Here is a 19,687-nt window from a genome sequence, read left to right as displayed (position 1 = left end):
AAGTTTGCCAGCTTCTGGTTTGTGCCATGGAAGTTGGCTGAAGGCAGGGGCAAACGGAAGCATTCCTGACTCAATGAACCAGTTGCTACAACTTTGGAATTTCTAAGTCTCAAATTTCTTGAGCAACTTTCTTAAATCCTTAAAAAGGTCTGAGGTGAAGCTGCCCAATAGTGCTGCTTACCTTGGGTTAGATGTCTAGGAAGAAGAAATTTCCAATTACTGGAGGGTTATTTGGTTGAAGAAGCAACGTAACTCTTACCAGCAACAAGTCTTGAGCTGCAATTCTTACAGTATAGGAGAAAGTGTCATCATCCTCATCTTCTACAAACTGTTGTGGGTTAGCTGTCCACACTTTAATCTGTGAAGAGGATGAGGTCAGGTTATTGTGAGGCTGCCATTCTGGTCTATATGTTCCTTCTTTTTATCAATAGCCATGGGAAGCCCTTAATCTTTTCTCCCAATCACAATCCAGTCTAAAGTCTTTTTCTTTTTGAGATGGGGGTCTCGCTATATAGCCCTGGCTGGCCCTGAACTAAGAGGGATCTATCTGCCTCCCAGTGTTTTAAAGTCTCTCTCTCTCTCTCTCTAAATTGAGAAACAAATATTTATCCAAATCCGTAGAGATAGCTATTTCTCTGTAGCAGAATCTTCTTTAGAATTTGACAAATTTGCCAGAGAGGCGGTGGTGGCACACACCTTTAAAATCAGAACTCAAGAGGCAGAGGCAGGCAGATCTCGGTGAGCGAGGCCAGCCTGGTCTATAGAGTATGTTCCAAGACAGCCAGGGCTACACAGAGAAACTCTGTCTCAAACCACTCCCCAAAAAGAATTTGACAAATTACTTAGTTACTGTTATCAGCTTGTTACTGTGATAGCTTTTTCTGAATATACTGGGATATTTACTATAAAATTATACCAATTTTTGTGTTGAAAGATAGTTATTTATATCTCATTTTCTTTTTTAAAATTACATTTATGCCCATGAGGAGTCAGTTCTCTCCCACCACATGGGACCCAGGACTAAACTCAGGTCATTAGGCTTGGTGAAAATGTTTTTTACCTGCTGAACCATCTCAATGGCCTACACTGATATATTCTTTTTCCTTATGTTAAAACTACAGAATTGTATTAATTCTGAGAACTTCACACAATGTGTTTTGAACATATTCACTACTTCACTCTTTCCTGCAACTCTCCCCAGATCTGGGGAAATTCATTTACTTTTAATTTTTTTTTTTTTTTTTTAAGATAGGTTTTCCTCTATGTAGCCCTGGCTGTGTCCTAGAACTCCCTCTGTAGACCAGGCTGGCTTTGAACTCAGAGATCCACCTGCCTCTGCCTCCTGAGTACTGGGATTGAAGGTGTGCTCCACCACCTGGCTGGAGAAATAACTTTTTTTTTTAAAGATGTTGTTATTGTTTTGTTCCTTCTCTAAATGCAAATCAGAAAGCCATTGAGACTTCAATGTGGCTAAAGAAGAAGCAAGTTGCCGGGCGGTGGTGGCACACACACACCTTTAATCCCAGCACTTAGGAGGCAGAGGCAGGCGGATCTTTGTGAGTTCGAGGCCAGCCTGGTCTACAAGAGCTAGTTTCAGGACAGGCTCCAAAGCTACAGAGAAACCCTGTCTCGAAAAACAAAAACAAAACAAAAACAGAAGAAGCAAGTTGATGGCAGCAGCTGAAATTAAAAGTCTATTACTATACCCTGCACACCATCAAAACTTAAGAGTTGTTTGAGTCTAAATAACATTTTCTTAGCTTAATCTGGATTTTCCTAATGGAAAAGTGTTCTAAAAGTTTAGCTAACATTAGAATTGGTAAAATTCCTAAAACTCAGGGATTTGGTTGAGAAAATAATGCCAATTTTTTTTTCTAGGATTTCACATAAAGTTAGTCTCTGTCTGTTTCAGAAATGAGATGTCTACTTGACCAAGCGGTCACATTCTTCAAGCTTCCAATACAAGTTAGTAATTTGTTCCCCAAGTACCATTTACCTGCTCCTCGGTAATCTGCATGTACAGGATAATGTAGTAAATAAGCTCAGGCAGAGCCTTCTTAACAGTGCTTTTGAATTTGCTGTTTTCTAGTAGGGCATGCACAAATTCAAAAATGCTAAAGACGAGGTTCTCAAAGCCTAGGACTTCTCCTATAGGGAATATACAAGAGTAGAAATTAATAATAGAAAACATTCATTCTGGAAATAAACTACATTATCTTTGTATATTAATTGAAAATGAAAATACTTGCTAATTACTCCTGAAGTATTGGTAGAAGAGGCTTTAGCTTCCTTCTTTAGAGTCAAAGAAAGGTACTTTGAGGAAAGTAAATGCTTTTAGGAGTAAAAGAATCATAAGCATTGAACATAAACATTTCCCAGCATGCCTATTTTTGATCTGAAATACTTAAACATTGACATAGAAATGGAGAGTGTCCTAGCTAGCTATCTAAACACTTTTCTTTTGGAGGTATTGTCATTGGCAGATTTAACCCTGCTTCCATGCATATAGGCAACATTTAAGGGACTCAGTGATAACTTTAAAAACTATAAGGACATGAAGTTGGAAGAGAGATGTGAAATATTTAGCTAGGCAAAGATGTGCTACATTTGTTTATGCTGCATTTGTTTAATAAAATAAAGAAGTGTTACATCTGAAAAAAAAAAAAAAGAAAAAAGAAATGGAGAGTGTCATCATCTGGGACATCAAAGAGGCAAAATATCACGGCAGCTGGATTAGATACCGCTACAACTCGAACACTATGATTTTAGTGGACTCTGAATGTCCCCAAATATGAGGTGGAAGACATGGATTCTCCATGCCTCACACAATACACTGAAAGATGCTTTTACTGCCTTTTTGTTTTCTGCCTCTCACTTGTCTTTGCCAGATTTCTTTCCCTAAGAACCGGTATTTCTGTTAGGGTCTGATACACTACATACCATCTGAGTCCACAGGATCTTCCACTTCTTCCGTGTAATTCACTTCTGTCCTCACATAAGTATGATGCAGAGTAAAGGCAGAGAACTTAGAGTCTGCTGTACATGTAGTCTACGAGGGAGTGCTAGCACACCGACACTAAGAACACACACACCATGAAGAACCAAGAGCACATGACTGTGAGACCCAAGGATAGACCCCCAACTTCAGGCAGCGGGTCCTTTGGGTTCTCAGGAAAGGATATAAGGCAGCACTTTCGGTTAGAGTGTTCCAAACAATGGGCAGGATCTGCTGCATGGAGGACACCATGTGCTTTGGGAAATTTTTCACCAAGGCTGTCACTGCCTGAGAAGAGAAAAACAAAAAAGCCACTGAGTAGCACAGAAGCACTGATTTCTGATTCCCTCTCAACTCCAAGTCTCACAGATTGTATATCTTTACCTTTAGAACCTCCATCTTAAAACCACTGTCAGATGTGGGGCCATCTGGCATCTGGAGCGCCTGAACAAAGGCCTCTGTGAACTGCTGAACCACGGGAAAGATCAGGACTTTGGCTGCACCCTGACAACAGAAACCAAAGTCAATGCTCAACAAACCTCCAATCCATAGCTTCAACACACACACTAATTTCAGTTTTGAAGCATCTAAAGTTCTCTTAGCGCCAGGTCCTAATCAAAGGCCACAGCTACAGTCACTGCAGGAATTCCTCAAGACTTCAGACATCAGCGCCTACCTTCAGTTCCTCACTCTAGTCTCTTAAACCTATCCCACCTGACCACTTCTCAGAAATGCACCCGGGTCCCAGAAATCAGCATTTTCAGCTAGCTTTCTTTCACACAGAAGAACCTTACAACAGTAGAAAGGCTCAAGAGATCTATTACGAAGGGACATAGGAAGACTGGAAGTACATACAGCTCAGCGGCAGAGTGCTTGCCTGGAATGTGTGAGGTTCTAGGTTTAATTTCCAGTATGGAAGAACCAAACCAAAAAACCACCAAGACAGAAAGATATAATAAAAAGAAAAGGACGGAGCCGGGCGGTGGTGGCGCACGCCTTTAATCCCAGCACTTGGGAGGCAGAGGCAGGCGGATCTCTGTGAGTTCGAGACCAGCCTGGACAGGCTCCAAAACCAGAGAAACCCTGTCTCAAAAAAGAAAAAAAAAAAAAAAAAAAAAAAAAGGATGGGCTGGAGAGATGGCTCAGAGGTTAAGAGCACTGACTGCTCTTCCAGAGGTCCTGAGTTCAATTCCCAGCAACCACATGGTGGCTCACAGCCATTTATAATGAGATCTGGTGCCCTCTTCTGGCCTGCAGGCAGACATGGAAGGAATGTTATATACATAATAAATAAATAAATCTTAAAAAAATAAAAATAAATAAAAAGAAAAAGATATAGGGAAGGTATTTGAAGAACTATAACTAAAACTAAAATATCTATGTTAAAAATTCAATGAAAAAGTTAAATCTATCTATGTAAGGCTGGCTAGTATGCTTTCTGGTACTTATGAAATGAGTTATTGGCAACGGAAAAGGCTAATAAGACTCTGATGCACAAATTTTGTTAATTACCAACCTAAGGCTCACTTACCTTTTCTAGCTCCTCCATGTTACAGATCATATGGGCACAAGTAGTAAAAATCTCTACTGCTCGGGAACGAGTTCGAATACCATACACCTAGGGAAAAAAAACCATGGGATTGGAGTGTGTATGTGTGTACATGTGATCAGAAGTGAAACTAGGACTAATCCAAATCCCAGAGATACAGATTCAACCCACTTATGTATTAAATAGGTTTTAATAATTAAGAGAGAATAATTCAACAAAATGTCAGAACTTACACGCATCAGCCTTTTATATACAGGTCTGTGACTAAAAACAGGCCCTATAATACTTGAAATCCTAAGATAGCCTTTTATTTATTTTTTTGAGAGAGGGTTTTACTTTGTAGTTTGGCCTACAACTCACTGTGTAGACCAGACTGGCCTAGAACTCAGCCTGCCTCTGCCTCCCAAGTGCTGGGATTAAAGACACATTCCACCACGCAGAGTGTGGCTAATGTATGTTTTCTCCTTTTCTGGAGATAGGGTTGTTTCTCCTGCTTCAGCATCCTGAGCACTGGGATTACAGCATGTGCTGCTTTATTTGTGATGATAGAAGATAAACCCAGGACCTTGCAAATACTAATCACAAGCTCTATACATAGCTGTATCCCCATTTCTTTATGTATCTCTTTTAAAATGCGGAGTATTCATTGGGAGCAAGGGATTATGAAGGCTGAATACCTATTAAGTGTTTACATATTATTGTGAACAGATCACTATTTATATACATAGTAACACGTACATATGAAGTAACAGACTATTTCTAAATCCGTGGCTGAGTAGGCAAGGTAAGGAGTGGCATTACGAACTCAAGGAGGATAAGGTACCAGAAGCTATGTGTATTGATATATTTCTGTTACTTTATCAAGTGCTTTTATCAAAGGCTTCTTTTTCCATTCACGAGGTCAAAGACTATGGTCAATTCAATCTCTGATCTGGACCACTGTAAGTTCTAGTTCTTTGGTATGGGCCTCACTGACAAATCCCATGACCTACACCTGAGAGGTGGATGCTGACCAGAGCAAGACAACACTGTAACCACTGGCCTGAGATTTCATACCTCAGCCATGGTGAAGATCTTATACATTTCTGGAAGAATGACAGGAGCAACAAGTGGCATCTGTGTGTCTGTCACTTCTCGAGTAAACTCTGCAAAGACAAAAAATAAAAAGTGCTTCATAAAGACAAAGTGTGAAAATTTCCAAGCCAGTTAGCATATAAGGATGGCCACTGGTCTAGCAGCCTCACCTCAAAGAAGAAAGAGAAGCCAGAGTATTATTTGTTAGAAGGGGAGAGAGTATAGGAACACAAAAGGAAGACACACAAAATTAAGACAGGAAACCAACACGCGACTGAAGAGATCTGCAACGTAACTGTACATAAGCAAAGACAAACAGGCCTGCTGTTGAGCACCATGTTAGCACCTGGGTACATGTCTGAGTCTCTCAACTGCCGCTCAATTTTCTGTTCCATCCCAATAAGTTGCTTCAATGCAAATAACAAAACAAACATAAGCCAGGCATAGCACTCAGGAGGCAGAGGCAGGTCTCTGGGAGTTCAAAGGCAGCCCGGTCTACATAATGAGTTCCAGGACAGCTAGGGCTACGAAAAAACTAACCAATCAACTACCCATCCACAGATGTACTAAGTTTCAACTCCATTTATCAATGTGTAATCCTGGAGCTGCTCTAAGTGAAGGTGTTTAACCCACTGTGGTGCAAAGTTGAAAGTCTGCCTTCCTTTGAAAATGATCAGAGTAGCTATTTGTGAATGGAGGTTGACTGCCATCCACTCAGAGTCTGATAGAAAATGACCTCACTGCACAGTAATTTCCTTAGTCAAATAGAAAGAAGACCCTTCTGTATTCCAACCAGGATAACTGCATGACCATCTTTTCTCTCCAGGCCTTTAGAAAGAAGTCAAACTAGGAATAGCTTTCATTTCCTTGGCAAAAAAATTATCTTTTGGAAGCTGGGCGCTGACGGTGCATTCTTTTAATCCCAGCACTTGGGAGGCAGAAGGGGGCAGATCTCTGTGAGTTCGAGACCAGCCTGGTCTACAGAGTGAGTGCCAAGACAAGCACCAAAGCTACATAGAGAAACCCTGTCTTGAAAACCAAAACTCCCCAAAAAGTCCAATTACACAGTGAAGAATGAGTGTAGTCCTCAGTCATAAAGGAGAAGCAAGGGCAGTGAAAGGCTGAGAAGAACGCTTTGGCCTTTTTGGTAAGTTTGCTGTTTCTGAGCTAAAGTTACGCACAGACACAGCTACAATAGGAACATAGCAGGCACTCTAGAAGGGCATCTGGGCATGGGAAGAGGAAGCTTTGAAACAAATGAAGGATTTGCCTCTGACTCAGAATCAGTAATCCACCATTAATACTGCATGGGCATAGACGACAAGCAAACAGATCCGAAGTGCAGAGCACAGTGCTGCCCTCACACACCAGCTGCAGGGACAGGACCCGTTCTTTCTAGTTTACTTTCTGATGCTGTCAGTAAACACCGACCAAAACCAACATAGGTAGGAAACTGCTTATTTCAGCTTAGGGGTCATAGTCTATTATCAAGGGAAGTCAAAGCAGGAACTGAAGCAGAGGGAATGCTGCTTACGGGGTTGCTTTCCTGTCAGTATTTCCTTAAGGAATACTAGGAGTTAGAGGTGAGACACAGGAAGAGGAGGGAGCGAGGGCAACCAAAACTAAGGAGATATGAAAACCCTTTATGGAAAGTCACTACTTTGTAAGCTAGCTAAAAATACAATCAGCTGGGGGCTAGAAAGAGCTCAGCTGTGAAGAACACTTATTGTTCTTGAGGAGGAGCTGTATTCAGCTCCCAGATTTTAGTCTGCCCATAGGAGGGAATTCATGCCTGCTGGGCCCAAAAACCTTGTCAAATGGCCATAGTTTGGGAGGTCCTAGGTCTTGGGGGAAATTTATTACCTTTGTTAAACAGCATATTCTCAAACTTCCTTCTAAATATTTACGCTTAAACCCATGGATTATGCTGCCCACAATCTCAGTTAGAAACGCTTCTCTCTGCAGGTCAGCAGAAATTCATCCCTGGTCAAAGTGCTGAGAATGAGTGACTCTGAGTGCTTGGCTTTAAAGGAACATCTATACCAAGGCCCCCACCCCACCACAAGTCACAGAGATGGGGCAGAAAGAACTCAAGAACTGCAGGATGAAGAGGAGTGCTGTGAATGCTGTCTTTCAGAGATAACATGGTCAAGGCACTCATGAACTCAAAGCAGCTATGGTTACTTGCCCAAGGTCATACCAACAATGCCAGTCAATATTCCAACAACCAATAATGATATACTCAATGGTTCACACAAAAAGGTGAGGGATGTCAAGGGGGAATGGGGACATGTTGGGGTACCAAGGAGAATGGAGTGGGGAGTTGAGGGTGGATATGACTAACAGACATTTTTTACATGTTTGAAACTATCAAAAAATACATAGAAGATATTCCATTTAAAAAGTGAGAAAAGCCAGGTGATGGTGCAGCCCTTTAATCTTACTACTGGGAGGCAGAGGCAGGTAGATCTCTGAGTTCAAGGTTCAAGGCCATCCTGGTCCCTATGGCAAGGAGAGGTAGGAAGGGAAGAAGGGAGGGAGGGAGGGAGAGAGAGGAAGGGAGGGAGGGAGAACAGTTCTTGTAAACTGTGTAAACTGGCAGGTCTCAGAAAAAGAGATGTGATTTATGTCCTGGAACTTACTTTGTTGACCAAGTTGGTCTTGAACTCACAGAGATCCATCTGCCTGTGCCTCCTGAGTGCTGGGATTAAAGGCATGTGCCACCACTGCCCAGTGAAAGATGATTTCTAAAAGATCAGCCCAAGCTGGGTGGCACAAACCTTTAACCAAAGCATTTTAGAGGATCTCTGTGAGTTCGAGGCCAGCCTAGTCTACAAAGCGAGTTCCAGGACAGTCAGGGCTGTTACACAGAGAAACCCTGTCCCGTAAAACTAAACAAAATGTTGGGAGGCCCTGCTGGTCAGAGGTTACAGTCTACCAAGGCCTGGCATTTCTCTCAGAGCTTGGTAACAGGAGGATCCCCCCTCGCCCTAGGGCTGGATTTAACAGTGTGTAACACCACGATCACTCAGCTGAACCCTGGCTACTCTTAATTTTTCCTTGGTTCAACCTAGCTGCAGAGTACAAGTCTCTGAGTTTTGATTACTGTACACTTCATCTCATGTGTTTATATAATCATCTAAAGATGGAACAATTGGGCTGGAGAATCGGTTCAGTGGTTAAGAGCACTGGCTGCTCTTCCAAAGATCCTGAGTTCAATTCCCAGCAACCATATGGTGGCTCACAACCATCTGTAATGAGATCTGGTGCCCTCTTCTGGCCTGCATGTCTACCTGCAGGCAGAACACTGTATACATAATAAATAAAATCTTAAAAAAGATGGAACAACCAATTGCGATATTTTCAATTACATAGAAAAGAATACTTACGAACTATGTTAAACCTAATGACTAAGGTTTGCTCAGAGTCTACTACACTGTCAGCTGGTTGTTACACTCAATGATTTATATAGATTAGCATATGTCAACTACCAAATCTCCTTTGAGTTTAGCATCTGCAGTGGTTTGAATGAGAACGGCCCCCATAGGCTCATATATTTGGATGCTTAGCCACCAGGGAGTGAAACTGTTTAAGAAGGATCAAGTGTGGCCTTGTTGGAGAAGTATGATACTGGGGTGGGCTTTGAGGCTCCAAAAGCCTACATGCCAGGTCCCAAGTCTGTCTCTCTGCTATTCGACCACAGAAAAGCGCTCAGCTACTGCTCTAGCACCGTGCCTGTCTGCCCCCCACCAAGACAATCATGGACTAAACCCTAAGACTATAAGTAACTCCCCAGTTCTCTCCTCGGTACCCCCAACATGTCCCCATTCCCCCTTTATACCCCCCACCTTTTTGTGTGAACCACTGAGTGAAACTTTATTGGTTGTTGGAATACTGACTGGCGTTGTTGGTGTGACCTTGTGCAGGTAACCAGTTTTGTAAGAGCTGTGTTGGTCATGGTGTCTCTGCAGAGCAATTGAACAGTAGTTAAGAAAGCATCTTAGAAACTAAGGCTCAAAGAGGCTATGTGAAGGGTCAAGGTGCAATCAGACTATAAACCAAAAATCTAATTATTTGTTATGGCATGACTGTATCATTGTATGTGTGTGGTATTCCAGCTTGTGCATGCTCTGTCACTGAATCATACCCTCAGCCTCCAGTATTCCTAAGTGAAGATTTGGAAGTATAACTATGCTAACTCAATTCCCTGGAAAGAATCAATGGAACTTCTGGTGGCTGTGGAGATAAAAACCAGAAGATCAACATTTACAAAGACCCATAAGAGAGGAACAACAAGTAACAAACAGCTCTTTGGTCTGGGACACATTATTACATAGCTTTTAATTGTTCCTCTCACAAAAGGTCAAGTATCAACACCAGGGAAAATGCTTCTGATACCTGTCAACACACGCATGGCTCCATGGACGGCATTTAAGTCTCCGCTCACCAACATCTCCATGAGCAGGCTGAAGAGTTGGGGCCAGGCTTCTGGCCAATCCCAATGGGCAATGGCTGACACAGCATAGGCCACACTGGAGCGCACTTTGCTTATTGATTCTCTCAACCCATTGGGTAATAGCTCCCGAATAACAATTTTTGCCTGTAAAGAGGAAAGGCCATTTGTCATTAATCAGGTGGTAAGTTGTAGGCAGAGAGAGACCCCTCTGCTTCGGGACAATGTTAGTTGTTTAGTTATAGTAGCCACATTTTAAATTTACTTTTTATAGTTTTGGTTTTTCAGGACAGGGTTGTTCTCTGTAGCCCTGGCTGTCCTGAAACTGAGTAGATCCACCTGCCCCCGTCTCCGAGAGCTGGAATTAAAGGCGTGTACTACCACACCTGGCCCAGTAGCCACATTTTAAGAGTTCACCAGTCACAGTGATGCTTATATTGGACATCACATATACAAAACTTTCCCACAATTGTAGAAGGTTCCAACCCACAGTACTAGACCTGTATCTCATCTCTTCTTGGGTACTCAGGGTAGCTGCTTAGCAATTGTACTAAGTAGAAGTATTATTTCATTTCATTGTTAAGCCCTCTGACGATGGAAATTTTAATTCTAATTTAGGAAACTTAGGAAATTGAGTGTTCATAGCTAAACAGATTCAAATGCTCTCATGGTCTGCAAAAGGGTAGAACTGGACTTGAACACAGTCTATCATGATACATACATACATATATATATATGTATACATATATATATATATATCATAATGCCACCCACCTAGTCTTGTTTTCTGTTATCAAAAAAAATGTCAGACTAATGCTGAACGTATTAAGACTGCCTCTCACATCTTTGTAGGTAGATAGCCACAGAACTGCCATTACCCTTTCTGTAGTTTCAGGAGGTCTGAACTTTTCCGATTGGGAACACCAGTGAGTTTCCACATACTGCTTCAGGATGACTGATGCCAGCTGTGAAGAGAGTAAGCCATCATGTGCAACAAGAAATAACTTATTTTCACACATAAAACCACATACTTGGTTTGATACAATTGAATCATACATAAATCTGGTACAAAAATCCCATTTGATACACTGCCCTTATCCTTTCTCTTTCCCCTAAGAAAGTTCCCTTACTAAGTAAAGGAACTCACCTGACGGATGGCCAGTGCCCCCTGAGGATCTACAGTCAGCTCTGCCAGGTGAACGCCAAATTCTGAAACAGAAAATTTTATTGTGAGCCTAAGGATATTCATGAAGGCCATAGCAACTCACTGAGCTCAACCTTGAAGCAACAAGGAAAGGGTTCAGAAAGAAACGTGAACCACTGCTTCGACAGCGCAGCCATTTTAGGAAATTTATAACATTAGGTTTGAGAAAACCTGGCTCAACAGGCTTAACCCTAAAAAACAAAACAAAATAAGGGTTGCAAAGAACAGTTTTCAACGTGCAATATAAACTTTTAAAAAAGACAGGATTTTGACACGTAGCTTAGTCTTGAACAAGATTCTCCTGCACTGAGGCCACGGGTGTGAGTCACATGCTTGATTAACAAGTCTTGGACTGCATATTGGGAGTATGTTACACACTCTCACTACCAAATAGAAACAGACTTGTTCACATTTGCAAAGAAGTCAACACTGTATCAAGAATGTAAAATCAAAGATACATCCTAATTTTTATCTCACAGTCTAGAATTGTGCAAGCCGATATAGTTGGCCACCAGTCACAAAGACTGAGATGACTGTAAATGTAAACATCCTACATTTCAAATTTAGCATGAAAACAAAGTATCTCAATAATGTTTTTCTTTGCGACACTCTCACTACACAATCCTGGCTGGCCTCAAACTCTCAGAGATCCCATAGCCTGCCTTCTGAGTGCTAGGACTAAAGGCACATACAACCCTAACACCCTTAAAAAAACCAAACCAAGATTATATGTGGAACTACACCAGGTTAGATGAGTACAGTACTTAATTCATTAGCCAATTAATTAATTTTTGAGACAAGGTCTCACCATCATGTATCTGTGACTGGCCTGGAACTCATTATGTGCATTAGGATGCCCTCTGTATCCAGAGCGTTGTGATTAAAGGTGTGTGTCACTACGATCAGCCAATATTAAAATCACTATTATTTCAAAGCTTTTCTTTATTTTTTCTTTTTCTTTTTGCTCTTTAAGGTAGGGTTTCTCTGTGAAACAGTTCTGGCTGGTTCTGGAACTCACTTTGTAGACCCTGCTGGCCTCGAACTCACAGAGTTCTGACTCTGCCTTCCGAGTGCTGGGATTAAAGGAGTGCAACACCACCGCCTGATTTTGAAGTTTTATTCCCATGTGTATTCATGAATCGATGTATGCCACATGTATGCAAGTGCCGTAGAGGCCAGAAGAGGACTTTAGATTGTAAGATCCAATGAAGCCAGAGTTACAGACAACTGTGAGTTTTCCAACATAGATGCTGGGAACCAAACTTAGGTTTGGTTCTGGAAGACCAGCAAGAATTCTTAACCATCGAGTTATTTCTCTAGCTTTATGTATTAAAATTATTTTATCTGTTTCCTTTTTAAACCTCTTTAATATGGCTAGTAGGAAATTTAAAATTGCATGTGACCCGAATCACATATATACACACACTACTCCCCCCACCCCCACAAACAAATAAAACAACCCAGCAAGGGCACTAGATTTAGGCAAGTTTAAGCTCAAGTCTTGAAGCTACCACACGTCCTTAGATAAGTTATTTATCCTTTAAGCCCCAGTTTCCAAATCCACAAAGAAAGAATAGAGGTATCAATATAACAAGCAAGTATATGAAGGCACCCCCCCACAACCCCCGAGATAGGGTTTCTCTGTGTAACAGCTCTGGCTGTCCTGAACTTGCTTTGTAGACCAAACTACAAACTAGCCTCAAACAGAGACCTGCCTGCCTCTGCCTCCCGCATGCAGGGATTAAAGGAGTGTGCCACCATGCCTGGTAAAGATCGAATGATTTAATGCATGTGCTTAGCATAAACCTGTCTTTATGACAAAAAATATTTTGTTATTTATTATTTTTATTGCCCATCACTATGTAAAGTTAAAGGGAACTTACCATGTTTCTTCTAGTAATTCTAGGGTTTCATTTTCTTACATTTAGGCTCTTAATTCACTGGGGCTTGTTTTTCTATATGGCGCAAATGCAAATCTAATTTCAAATGGTTATGCAGTTGTCCCAGCTCCATTTAAAAGTTTCATCTATCAGGTATAGTGGCGCACACCTTTAGTTCCAGCGCACAGGCGGATCTCTGTTTGAGCCCAAGGACAGCTAGGACTACACAGAGAAATCCTGTCTCAAAAAAACCTAAAAATTCCATCATTTCCTCCCCTTTTCATACCATGCATTTATGAGACAGGATCTTATTGTAGCCCAGGCTGGCCCCGAATTATCAACAATTCTACTGCCTTGGCCTCCTAAGAGATGGAATCATAAGGGTTAGATACCAAGTCCAGATCATTTGTTTCCTTTTCATTGGACAGCATCTCACTGTGTAATTCACAATGGCCTTGGACTCAATTCTCTGGCCTGTCTTCTTACAGTTAAAATTACAAGCGTGTACCACCTAGTCAGCAGTGTTTCTGTGCTTCGACTCTGGCATAAGGCAGATACAGAATTTTCTACTTGCAGGCTCATGTTGGCATACAAAAATTGCTTTCAGATTTTGGAGTATGATCAGGTTTTCAGAGCAGGGATGCTCTTATTTTACTCAATTTCTATAGATACTTGTGTGCAGTTTTTTGGACTTTTTTTTTTTTTTAACTATAACTGCCTTTCTATTTATGTGCCTGTGCCACAGTGTTAATTATGGAAATTTTATATAACGCTTAAATGTCCATAGAGCTTGTCCCTTCTGGTAGTTTTGCTTTGCTATGTTTTTATAGTTACTCTTCAATCTTTGTCTTTCCGTATGACCTTCAGAATCAACTTGTCTAGCTTTCTAATAATGTCCTACTGTCTGAGCTAATAACAGGGCATCTTTCCAGTTTGTTCATATTAATGGAGGGCTAGGGAAATGGTTCAGTATTCAGAGTACTTGCTGCTCTTTCAGAGGACCCAGGTTTGATTCCCAGTACCCACATGGCATGTCATAACCTGCTGCAACTCTAGTCTTAGGGGATCCAATGCCCTTTTCTGGCTTCTGAGGGCACTGCAAGCAAATGGTACACAGACATACACACAGGCAAAACACCCACCCACAGAAAGTAATACAATAAAAAACCCTGCCTACTGAAAAAACAAACAAACCAAACAACAACAACCACCACCACCCACTACAATATCAACTAGAGGAACGACTCTCCCACATTAAAAAGAAGTATTCTGTAATAGATTCTTATAGTTCCTATTTTATTTCAAATTAATCTTTTTTGATTGAAATCATAAATAGTTTTAAAAGTTTCAAAACAAGTTAGATCCTTTTTGTATAAGAAAGCAAGCTGCTGATTTTTGTATTTTGCCCTGAAATTTTACCAGATCCTCAAAGCTCATTCTTCTCAATGCCTTTATTTTAAATTAATTTATTTCTTCAACATGAGGGATCAGAGCTGGGGCTTTTGCTGGGCAAGTGTTCTGCTTTTCTAGGCATCCATCATGTCACTCAGGAAAGAATGAGACTGTAAATAATGATAAAATAGGCTTTTCTTTAAAAACGTTTATTAAATGCTTAAACCACAAACACTTAAAACCTTCAGAATCATCTCTATGGATACTGAAATTCACTCTGATTCCTAAGATTGTTTTGGTTAGTTCAGATACTGCGTAAACAGAAAAAGCCCATTAATTGCAATAGGAGAAACAGGTGTCTAAAACCCAATATTATATGAGTCAACTTTTAGAATGGACTCTAAAACATAGATGAGTCATTTACAATTTAAAAAGACCTTTGTTTTGTTTTGTTTTTTGAGATAGGGTCTCACTATTTCTAATTATGTAGACCAGTTTGGCCTCCAAATCAGAGATCCACCTGCACCCGTCCTGAGTGCTGGAATTGAAGGTGGGCATCGCCATGCTCAGTTGTCTTAAGCCCTTTTAAATACCAATGCTTAGATTTAATTTAAAATGTACATCAAATCTATAGCTTAAATCTATTTCATCCTTTTCACATTAAAAAAATCTGTATGGTGTTTTGCTTGCAAGGGAGGCCAGAAGGTGGATCCCTTGGGCTCAAGTTACAAACAGCTCAGGCATCATGTGGGTGTTGAGAATTAATTGAACCCTAGTCCTCTGGAAGTACAGCCAGTGTTCTTAGCCACTGAACCATCTTTCCAGAACTAGTTTTAAAAGGACACAGAGCCCAGCAAGACAGTTTAACAGGCTAAGGCACTAGCCACCAAGCCTCATGACCTGAATTTGATCCCCGGAACCCACATGGTAGAGAGAACCAACCCCAACAAGTTGTCTTCTGATCTCCACCTATGTGCCATGCACAAGCCCCATTTCCATAAATAAATAAATAATAAAAAAAGGATAATACTACTAACAAAGGTACCCACACTTGCAATTCATATACTCAGTGTGAAAATGGACATTAACCTCACACTGTTGAGTCTACATGGTCCTGGTTTCCTGGGACACTGAATCAGTTCTAGTGTGCCTAATGCGACTTCCTTCAGAATGACCTAAAAATACATTCATAAACTACCTGGAACACACAGAACTTTCTTTCTTTCTTTCTTTTTTAAAACTTTATTTAACTTTATTTCATGCGCATTGGTATAATGATGTCAGATTCTCTTGAATTGGAGCTACAGACAGCTGTGAGCTGCCATGTGGGTGCTGGGAATTGAACCCCGGTCCTCTGGAGGAACAGTCAGTGCTCTTAACCACTGAGCCATCTCACCAGTCCCAGAACTTTTTTTTTAGAAAAAGATTTATTTATTTATTTATTTATTTATTTATTTATTTATTTATTATGTATGCAACATTCCTTCCACGTATGCTTGCATGCCAGAAGAGGGCACCAGATCTCATAGATGGCTGTGAGCCACCATGTGGTTGCTGGGAATTGAACTCAGGACCTCTGGAAGAGCAGTCAGTGCTCTTAACCTCTGAGCCATCTCTCCAGCCCCCAGAACTTTCTTTTAAGGCACTATTTAAATAACATTTATGTGGGTTTTAAAAGTTACCAGCAAGAGTTTAATTTTTGGATTATTCCTACAGGGACAAACTAAAATGAGATGAAAATAAGCAAAACAATCATACATCATGAAAAAGATATTGAAGAATAAGATTTTTTTTTTTTTTTTTTGGTTTTTCGAGACAGGGTTTCTCTGTGGCTTTGGAGCCTGTCCTGGAACTAGCTCTTGTAGACCACTTAGTGGCTAGTGTCTAAGGGTGGTGAGGACAGAGATCTATGAGTCGACCAGGAATCTCCACCTACAAGTACTTTAAGATGAATTTTCTATAAAAGTTTATTTCCTGATTTCACCCAAGAGAGAAGGTTGAGAGTTCAACTTATATGAATGCCCATTTAAAAGTCTACTGGGAAAGACAACCTGAAGATTAACCTGGTTTATTAAGACAAGATTTAAAATAGAATGGATAGAATATATTCTCTTCTCTACAAGTTCCCAGAGTTTCAAAACTATTAACCTTCAAATTTTAAAGACAAAAAACTAATTTGCATTGCATTGCTACACTGGGGTATAAGAGAGGAAAGTTCTGCCTAAACTGTATAGCCTTATATCATACTGAAAACTTTAATTTCCATGACGGTTGATGAAGAATCCACCAATGGCAATGGGGGGTATGGTATTAATACTGAAGTCTTTTATAAAGGTAATGCAAAGGAAAAAAAACCTACTTTATTTATTTATTTATTTATTTATTTATTTATTTATTTATTTATTTATTGCCTTTTCAAGGCAGGGTTTCTCTGTAGCTTTGGAGCCTGTCCTGGAACTTGCTCTGAAGTTCAGGCTGGTCTCGAACTCACAGAGATTCTCCTGCCTCTGTCTCCCAAGTGCTTGTATTAAAGGTATGCACTACCATCACCTGGTGAAAACCTTTTTTGCTTTTAAAAAAGTATCTCCACAAGGCAAAACATTATTCTTGAGAGTGTAGCGAAAAGAACAAACACACCCGCTGACGTTCACGGCCTGGGCTTAAATACGATCAACACAGTTGCTTCTTTACATTGCTGATTTCTGTCAGAGGGCACACAACCCCATCTGATATGAATTTGAAGACTTTTACTGAGAGAAGCTATACAATACCTTTAAAAAGAAAACACAACTAAATATATCTGTTAAAAAACAAATAACACTTCTTTTTATGTGTGGACACAGCCCTTTGGAGATTCCTTGTTTTACAGATATGTGCCTTAACATAACTTTGGAAAACACAAAGAAAGAAGAGCTAAATAGCTTACTTGGGGATATTGAAAGCAGAGAGAATACAAGAGACACACAGACTGGACTTAGAAGAAGCTAATTCAGATTAAATTAAGATTCAATTTAAGACACTGAACCAAAGAAGAATGCTCCTATGAGGGCTATGTGAAGTGAGCTTCCCAGAGTCGTTCTGTCAGGAAACAATTCCCTTAGCGCAGCTTTCTAAGGTTAAATGGGGATAGCTTTATTCGGTTAATCTAGATTTCTTTCATCTGACCTTATTGGGTGTCTCCACTCCAAACTGACATCCCTGGCCTTTCTAAGACATCCTTTGCTTTCTCTCACTTTTTAGTCTCATGTTCCACATTAAATTCATTTTCTACTCTTTTGGGTGTTTCTTCCCCCTTTCTGGTGATCTTTGCTCTCCTTTCTCTTACCCTGTTTGGCAACAATTACCTATGTAAACTTTGGCTTAGTAGGGAAAATGTAAAAGAGGGCAGGAAGGACAAAGGATAAATGAAGAACTGCATTATCGCTGTTATTAAGGGTCTACTAGAGAGACCTAACATTGCCAGTGTCTAGATAGCCAACGTTAGGGGACTGTGAAGGGAGACTATCTGTAGGAAAGTTTTAAGCAGCACTCTAGAACTCCCCTATCTGTCATGGGGTGGGTAAGCACCACAAAACCACAGCTTAAAGGGAAAAGAAAACTCTACCACTGGCCTTTTTCCGAGCGTGGCCGCCTTCCGCTCGGTTCAGTGCCCGCCACATGCCCAGGAGTGCGTCTGGATCCTTGTGGGCCGCCCTTCGCAGGTGGACAGTGCTTATGCTACACTGTAAGAAAGCCAGAAAAGTGCCCATGAGAACCAGAAAGCATCTCCAGCTAGCAGGATCATCTCTCTAGGCCTCTAAGATGGGAAAATCATCATACACAACCGAGCAGCATCTGAATGCCAGGAAAGCTGATGGAAGGAAGTATCCATACCCTCTCTGGTTTACGCAATAGTGGGAGAGGGGAAGAAATTATGTATTCTGTTGGGAGCAAGAAAGAAGACTGGACTGGGAACACAGCTCAGTGGTAGAATGCTCGCCTAGCCAGCATGCACTGGCCCTAAGCAAAGAAAAAGGACAAAATACCAAGTCAAGGGCAAACATTGGGGGTGAGGATGAGGGGATATATTCATTTCTAATAGATAAAAATAAATAACAAGATGAAAAAGACTAGGTCTAAACCTAGTTATTTTACAAAAATCTCAGCTATTCAGGCTACAGAATTTAGGACTATACATGTCCTCATTCCAACACTTCGGATGCTCTTCTTAAAGAAAAGTAGAAAAGTAAAAGAAAAAGGAAAAAAATCCATTTTGAGATACAAGAAGTAAAGTATTAATATGCCAGAAACAAAGAGGTAACATTCTAAAAGTGGTTTTACCATAAATCGAATTTAAAAAAATGAAGTTGACAGAAGATTAAGATTCTGGGGTAAGAGACTTTAGGTAACCTACTTCTCTTGTCTAATGCCCACGTTACTGAGTGCTTGATACTCCTTCTCTACCAATGACACAGAATTACAGGAATATGCTAATATATAAAAAATCTTTTTACTTTTACCCTATGTGGGTAGAATTAAAATTTTACAAACTCTGCTAGTCAAACTCAAAAGCTCAATCCTCTGAAGAAAAACGAAAGGGGACAATTATCTGCTGAATGTCATAGTACGCGGGAATTCCAGACTGCCCAGTTCTACCCTACTCAGCTCAGGACAGTGACCATGCCTGATGAAGTGGTTAACTACACCAAGTCTTCCTCTGTGTATGGTAATGAGGCTTTAAGTATGTAAAGTTTTCAGGGCTTTCCTAGATCAAAGTAATTAGGGAAAAGGGCAAGTGCAGGAGTTCAAGAAAATCCTTCTAGGACACTAGGCTAATAAAACAGAAACCAGGAGGCTCTCTGACATACACACAGTTCTTTGGCTTCTATGTGTTCATTCTGGATAATATGGTAATTGATTGTGTTATTTCTCAGAAAATACAAGCTGGAAGATAAAAAGAATAATCTGGATGTAATTTTTGCTCTAGAAATTCCATTTCTTTCTTCCTTTCTTTCCTCTCCCTTCCCTGGGTTTCTCTATGTAACAGCCTGTTGTGGGAACTCCTTCAGTCAATAGCTTTTAAGCTACCGGCCCACCTTGGTGCAGATAAAAAGCAAGCGCAGCCCCCTTTTCTGCTGAATTTGGTTCCTAGTTCCCAGAG

At 40.6% G+C, this 19,687-nt stretch overlaps 1 protein-coding gene across 3 annotated transcripts in view; it reads right to left on the bottom strand.

Annotated features, from left to right (window-relative positions):
- The window catches only part of Ipo9 (importin 9), a 42,714-nt gene that overhangs the window by 19,423 nt on the left and 3,604 nt on the right, over window positions 1-19,687 (bottom strand). For 2 of the 3 annotated variants that reach the window (XM_057769598.1, XM_057769599.1), the window contains exons 2-11: window positions 11,219-11,280; window positions 10,950-11,036; window positions 10,017-10,218; window positions 5,601-5,689; window positions 4,527-4,613; window positions 3,380-3,499; window positions 3,183-3,283; window positions 2,941-2,999; window positions 1,997-2,148; window positions 260-358 (exon numbers count right to left, since the gene is read on the bottom strand). In XM_057769598.1, the coding sequence (XP_057625581.1) occupies window positions 260-358; window positions 1,997-2,148; window positions 2,941-2,999; window positions 3,183-3,283; window positions 3,380-3,499; window positions 4,527-4,613; window positions 5,601-5,689; window positions 10,017-10,218; window positions 10,950-11,036; window positions 11,219-11,280 (1,058 nt within the window). Of the gene's footprint in view, window positions 1-259; window positions 359-1,996; window positions 2,149-2,940; window positions 3,000-3,182; window positions 3,284-3,379; window positions 3,500-4,526; window positions 4,614-5,600; window positions 5,690-10,016; window positions 10,219-10,949; window positions 11,037-11,218; window positions 11,281-18,158; window positions 18,265-19,687 lie in introns of those variants that run through there. The other variant, XM_057769600.1, reaches the window with a different exon arrangement.

Source organism: Chionomys nivalis, chromosome 5, assembly GCF_950005125.1.
Source record: "Chionomys nivalis chromosome 5, mChiNiv1.1, whole genome shotgun sequence".
In the NCBI taxonomy this organism is placed as follows: Eukaryota; Metazoa; Chordata; class Mammalia; order Rodentia; family Cricetidae; genus Chionomys; species Chionomys nivalis.
The sequence above is the reverse complement of the archived record's forward strand: the minus strand, read 5'-3'. Positions and strand labels throughout refer to the sequence as shown.